The 7,000-nt window shown below is 36.6% G+C and overlaps 1 protein-coding gene across 2 annotated transcripts in view; it reads left to right on the top strand.

Annotated features, from left to right (window-relative positions):
- The window catches only part of MPP3 (membrane palmitoylated protein 3), a 22,810-nt gene that overhangs the window by 10,436 nt on the left and 5,374 nt on the right, over positions 1–7,000 (top strand). For both annotated transcript variants that reach the window (XM_019473156.1, XM_009283047.1), the window contains exons 10-14: positions 1,696–1,760; positions 2,949–2,969; positions 4,185–4,226; positions 4,657–4,818; positions 5,511–5,591. In XM_019473156.1, coding sequence (XP_019328701.1) covers positions 1,696–1,760; positions 2,949–2,969; positions 4,185–4,226; positions 4,657–4,818; positions 5,511–5,591 — 371 coding nt within the window. The remainder of the gene's footprint in view (positions 1–1,695; positions 1,761–2,948; positions 2,970–4,184; positions 4,227–4,656; positions 4,819–5,510; positions 5,592–7,000) is intronic.

The raw sequence follows: 7,000 nt of genomic DNA, 5'->3' as shown, positions 1-7,000 counted from the left end.
TTTATATATATATTAAAAATATATATAGAGAGAGTAATATAAAGTGCTAAAAAGCTCCATCTTCTCCAATTATATAATAAACTTCCTAGCTTTCCTTGGCTAGTTTGCCATTGACTTACACTTTTTAGCATGAGGACAGAAGCACTCGCTAAACAAACATGTATGAAATGAAATGAAATGTGGAATATCAGTCTCTTGACCCTCTTGGCTTATGGAGACACTGTATTTCACAGACTTGTACTTCCATAGTATAAGAGGAAATGCTGATTTATTGTAACAATTTTGAATTTATGCATGTAGTCGTAGTCAAAAAGCGTATCTGATCTTCTGGCTCCTAAGAGAGTATTTAGCTGGGACCCGGATACCTTCTAGAGCTTGAAGTTTCTCTGTTTTTACAGCAAGATATGTGTATCTTCTAAAGCAAAAATATCCCTCAAGTCTTGTATTTACAGTACAGAAGTCATATTTAAGAAGGAATCTGTTTTAGGCCACTGGTCTCGTGTGATTCTTACTTCGAATTACTGGATGTGTCTTCTTTGGATTGTAGGTGTTACAAAGGTGGGGTATCTAAGAATTAAACGGGTCTGATTCTATTGCTGGCCTTCAAGATTTGCATAAGGTTTCTAATAGAGGACTTCGCTCCACTATATGAATGCTCCTTTGAAATACTAGGCAAATTCTTCCTGAACAGCTGTGTCCTTCTTCCTGTGCATGCATGTATGTCAACAGATGCGGCTGCACTGCAGTCCTTTTTTTTTTCAGATGTTGTAAACTACATTTCAATGTATGCAAGAATATAGAAATTGCTTCAGTGTCTGTTTCCCCCGAGAGACTGCGTAAATGCCTGAGCACCTTCTTTAGTCTGTTATGAATGTTGGTCTGTTGCAAAAAAAACACTTGGGAAAAAAATGTGGTTTCCTTTGCCAACAGCGAGGGGTTCTTGGGAGTTGGATTTTTGTGCTGGGTTGTTGGGGGGTTTTTTTTGGTGTTGGGTTTTTGGCGTGGGGGGTGTTTTGAGCAAATTCAAGACTGGGAGATTAGGAGTTGAGCTCTGGTTCACGATTTTAACACATCAGAAAATTTTTACTTGATACTCTGTTCTTACATTTTCACACAAGCTGGGTAACTTGGTTTGTTTACTAGTAAATAATGGAAAACTCCAAACTGATCTGGAAGGCAATGGATAATTTCTGAGTATGCATAGCTGTAGTGATCATTTTGGACAAAGGTCATCTACTTTTGAGTTCTCTTTGAGGTTGGTAGTTTTAGGATTGTGGCAGACAGGAATTTTGCGCATCCTTTGTAAAAATAGCAAATAGAAGTTGGATTCTCAGCAGAATTACAGTAGAATAGAATAGTTGTTGTTTTCTTAATTTTTCAAAAAAGATTGCGTGGGGAAAAGGAAATAGAAAAAAATTACATTGATAAAAGTAACGTGCTATTGATTTCTGTGCTCTGGTGTATGCAAGCCTAAAATGTTTTAGAATCTTCTCTCTCAGTCGCTTATCGGTAGCAATCTGGGACCCTCATAGTTTTAAAGAACAAGTCTTTTAAAACGTTGAATCAGAGACATCTTATATTTTTCAAGGAGAAGCACAATTTCATTCTTTATTTTCAGTGCTATATGTGTAACATGCTATAAATTCTTTATAATTCTGAGCTTACATGGCTAAAATATAATTATTTTCTATTTAGACGATTGACTTACAGAAGAACAATAGGCACTCTGCAGAATCCCAGAACTGTGAAGAAACCATTATGTAAGTCTGTTCTGTTCCTTCAGTGATGTCTTAGTTGAAACCAACTTCTCAGTATTTTTCAGTAATGATGTGTTTGAATATGTTGTGTAATCTGTCATTGATTGATTTGCATGGATACAAGCTGCCACGTAAGAGGATTTGGGTTTGAGCTTTATCCAGTGTTGCTAGTGCCTATTGTTTTCAAAAAACATGGTTGTCCCTCTCTACTGTCAAGAACATGAGGCCTTACACATTGTTTAGCAGCTTTAAAATTTGCTAGTGTTCACATTTTTTCTACGGTTTGAAACTTGAAAGCTGCAAAAGTAACCCAATGCACGTTTCTTGAAATTTTTACATAGGTGCATGAAATGACTCTAAGCTTATATGAAAATAAACTGTAGCTTTAAGGAGGATAAAAATCACTGGAGCTGGCAATACCATCTGCATTTCAGGCTTAGCGTTACAGAGCTGGTCTTAAGTAGACTTTAAAGTGATTCTTCGTTACAGCTCTGAAGCCTCTGTCAGTGAAAAAAAACCCACAAAAACTACTACTTGTGATGAAGTTGCTAGTCAAGTGATGAAAGGCAGAAGACATTCTGTATTATCCCAGAATATAATGTTCCTGTTGCTCTTGGGTACTTCAGCACAGCTATTACTGATGTGTGAGGCAGCCCTGTGACTGTGTGAAGCCAGCCATTGTGCTAGGAGTGCCACCCTCATGTAGACTAGGAATCTGGAAATTGTCCATCTTCAGTGATATAAGTGAACTTCTGACCTGTGGTGCATGGCACATCTCATGAAGAGGTACAGGTATTTTTACGGAGATACAGGTATTCTTATGCTACAAAGAGGACGGAAGATGCTCAACCAAATTATAAAATAGCATTACTGATTTAAATGAAGCTTTTCCAAACTAGTTTCCATTACATTCAATGTTAGGAGGCATGTAATAAGGATTGCTACTTAGGCTTTTTGTCAGACGTTCTCGAGACAGTTAAGCTGATAACTGGTTATAATACTAAATTTTAGCAAAAAAGTCTTTAATCAGTTGATAAGGGTACATTACTGCATTATTTTTTTTTTTAAGATAGAAAAGCCTGTTAAGCAAATCAGACCAGAAGAACCTTCCTTTCCATTCCCTCTAATTTTACTCAATCATTTGCCAGTCTTTTAATATCATACCAACTCTGCCTTTCATGCTAACTACAGATGATCAGTCTTCTGATAAAGGTAGGTACTCTCCTCACTCATTTTCTGTCTGAATATAAACAACCAATGCATTTTCTAAAATACTTGCTAAGCCCCCAAGCCAAGGGAATAGTAGATATAGCTTGTTCCTACAGCAGTTTCTTCCTGAGTCATTATTTAAATTAATTTAATTTGGATTGATGATTTAGGTCATCAACAACAGGAAATAGCTCTGATCTTAGCTATGGATAGCATATATTGCTACTAGTATCTTCTGTTAATGTAGGCATAATGTTTTATGAGTATGCATTGGCATTGCTTGATTACATACCTGCATGCAACTATTCATTAAAAAACAAAGCTCTTTCTCTGGATTGGCGCATTTTGTTAAAGGTTTAAGCTGCATATATTTTTGCCTATGGTTGGGCTTGTCCCAGAACCATACACGTTCTTCTTAAAATGAGTAGAGGTCTGTGGATATTGCAGGGCACAGCTGCCTAAATTTTAACAAGCCAGGTAGCACTCTTTCAGGAAATAGAACTCGGTATTTATCTTAGGATTGCAGTATAGTGTTTTGCAGCTAAGTATCATGGTTTTATTTTGCATACTTTTAGGGGCCTTGGGGGTGGTCGTAGTTTGAGGAGGGGTAGGTTGGCTTTTTTTAACATAGATTTGTATATTATTTTACATACATGCATATGACAAAAGCATCAAATCTTTACCTTTTTAATAAAGAATTAACTTGTCAAAATGAAGGTGTTTAGAGCTCATATTTCAGTCATCTCCGATTCCCTTTTTTCAAGCCCAAATGATATTGAAATGTCAGAAGAGGCAATATTCTTACACAATCATACCCATTTATAAAGTCATACATTAAAAAAAGAGCTCTGTATTTGCAGAGTCTTCTTTTTTACTTAGGTCTGGATATTACACTTTTAGCAACAGCACTGATCAAATGTAATGAATGCTGAAGAGCATAAATTCTGGGAACCATAAATACCAACATGTAAAATTCTCTTGTGCAATATTGACATCAAGGATTTCTTAAAATATAAACCACTAGCCAAGGCAAATAATTTTTTGTATCATTGTGTTAGAAAAGTGTGTGCATATAATGCAGGATATAAAACTTCTCCTTCTCTCACCAATGAGCCAGACTCATATCACAGGCACTGTTTAAGATGTCTCCCTCCTCCCCTCTCACTCTCCTCTCCCCTGTGCCCTTATTCACCCTCCCCCCCGCTTTTTAATTTACAGAAGACTGTGACTGTGAAGGATATTTCAACGGACAGTACATAGGTGAGAAACCAAAATCCCTTTCCTCTTCCCTAACACCCCCCCCCCCCCCCCCCCCGCAAAAAAAAAAACAAACCCAAAGCACCCCCACATTAAAAAAGAAAAACTAGCTTATTTATATTAGACTTAATTTCCCATACATTCATAAACTAGATTATCTTTGTGCAGAGGCATAATTGGACTTTGGCATAGCCAACACTTGGCAACTCAATGTGATATGAAGGGGGTTTTATTATAGATTGGGTGCTTGGTTTTCTACCTGATATGCAAATTTTTCATCTATAAGATCAGCATATGTGCACTGATTTGATTATTAAAAAAAAAATTGTGAGAGTAACTCGTATTCAAAGGCAGAGTAATTTCTAGCTGAACAAGCTTGAAAATTTAGATAAGTGGAGACATGATTTAATATATCTTTTGTTTTCCTCTACAGCTGGCTTACGCAGGAGCTTTAGATTAAGTCGTAAAGAGGAGAACAATCTGAATGAAGGAAAGCAAGCAGAGCAGGCAGATGCAGTAGAGTTCCTAACATACGAAGAAGTCACAAAATATCAGCAGCAGCCTGGTGAACAGCAGAGGCTGGTGGTTTTGATTGGTAAGATACGTGAAAAATTTTGAACTAATTGTGTATCTCCCTCTTTCCTTATCACCTGCACTCCAAGAGACTTTCTTTAGGTGTTGAGTTTTGGTTTTTGTGGTTCTGGTGGGTTTTTTTAAAGGTTTTTCTGGTTTTGGTCAGAAGTTGTTCTCTTCTTTTAAATAACATTTAAAAAAAAACAAACAAACCCCCCAAAACATCCAAACTCGCCAAATCCTTCTAAAAATAATGATGCAGGACCATTTCTCATTTTTCTGATTCACTTTCCATTGGTTCTCACTCAAACATGTGCATACATATGCTGTCAGAACAATTGATGAAAAGGTAGATGTTAGAATTATCTAACAAAATTTTGCAGCAATTTTAATTCAGTGTGCTTAACAGCTTTGTGTTAAGCCAGTTTCCGAGGATGTCATAGAAATCAAGGGTATCTCATAAAACTGGCTGCTAAGATTACAGATTTTCTGACTTAGTGCCTGACAAATGTTTGTCCAACAGCTGTTCAAGGATTCAGTTTGTTCCTGATGATATTCTTCAAAGCAGAATGTGGCAGGTCATGAGGTCTCTCATGTACAGGTTTCTTCAAGCACGCTCCTGTATCTTATTATTTGTGTGAAATTTATATTATTTATTCTCTTTGCAGTATTTCATTCCACACAGAAATCTGTCAGTCAGTTCTATTTTATTAGGTTGTTTGGGGGCCAAATTAAGTGAGCTCAAGCAGAAGGTTGTGTCAGAGAACCCACAGGATTATGGTGTTGCAGTTCCACGTGAGTAAAATTTACTAACTTCTGTGTGTTGACACTTTATTCCATAAATGCTGTCTAATATTGTAGTGCTAGCTGCATTGATGAATGGTAATTTGTGTTTTGGCTATTGATTATATGCATATTTCAGAAGTACTTAAAATTATTTTTCTCATTATAATATACTATGTTTGCCCTTAATAGCTGAATAGATCACTACATAACTTGGCACATATGTTCTTTGGAACTCTGTCAACTCAGTTAATTTTTTTGAATTGTGTTTTCCCAAGTGAAAAGATTGCATTTTCTCAGTGTCCATTAAACAAATGAGAAACTGAATACAGGAAGAAAAAATAAGATTGTAAATTGCAAAAAGAACTAGTGTGAAAAACTAGTATCTTAAGATTCAGCCAAAACATTATGTATGTTTAAAAGAGGAAGATTTTTCTTCAGAATATCATACCAGCTGAAGTTTAAAAAAAAAAAAAGTAGACAGCAATAAACCAAGTCAAAATTTTTAGAAGATTTTAAATTGTGATTAGTATATCTAGGCTGTTCAAACAAGCCAGTCACAGTGATAGAGAAATTAGTGATTCTGCTGTATGGGTTTGTGACTAGAGTTACACTGAAATTTTTTTGCTGGATTAATTTCTAAAAAAAAAAAAATCCATCAAATCCAACAAGCTACTTTTGCAAACCAAAAAATTAACATTGAGGGCACTGTTTATATGTTATTTAAGACTTTCAATAAACATCTGTCACGCAGACATTCAGTTAAGTTAGCAGTAGAACTCGTGTAATTTTTACTTGAATTTAAACACGTACACAAAAAAATAGCAGACATCACTTTTATGGCCAGGTATAGATTTGTAGACTGATCACCAGAGCTTCTCCTACAGTAATAACAATTATTAGAAGAAATTACAACATCAAAGGTAACGGACACACATAATTATGTAAGTTTCACAGTAGCATGGGAAAACAGCCAGGGATATTCTTATTCTAAATTCAGAGGCAACATAATAGGACTTTATATTTCCTATTTTTATTTTCTAAGTTTCAAAGAAAATCAGAGTCCAATATTCCAAACGGTTAAGAGATACTGTTTTCCATAGGATATACTCTACTGCTTCTACCAGATGTAAGAAGTATGCCTCCTCTTGAACCTCATGAGGTTTAACAAGGCCAAGTGCAAGGTACTGCACCTGGGTCGGGGCAACCCCCAGTATCAATACAGGGTGGGGGATGAAGGGTTTGAGAGCAGCCCTACCGAGAAGGACTTGGGGTACTGGTGGATGAAAAGCTGGACATGAGCCAGCAATGTGCGCTTGCAGGCCAAAAGGCCAATCATATCCCGGGCTGCATCCAAAGCAGCGTGGCCAGCAAGTTGAGGGAGGTGATTCTGCCCCTCTGCTCTGCTCTGGTGAGACCCC

Source organism: Aptenodytes forsteri, unplaced genomic scaffold (genome assembly GCF_000699145.1).
Source record: "Aptenodytes forsteri isolate BGI_AS27 unplaced genomic scaffold, ASM69914v1 Scaffold492, whole genome shotgun sequence".
NCBI classification, from domain to species: domain Eukaryota; kingdom Metazoa; phylum Chordata; class Aves; order Sphenisciformes; family Spheniscidae; genus Aptenodytes; species Aptenodytes forsteri.
The sequence above is the reverse complement of the archived record's forward strand: the minus strand, read 5'-3'. Positions and strand labels throughout refer to the sequence as shown.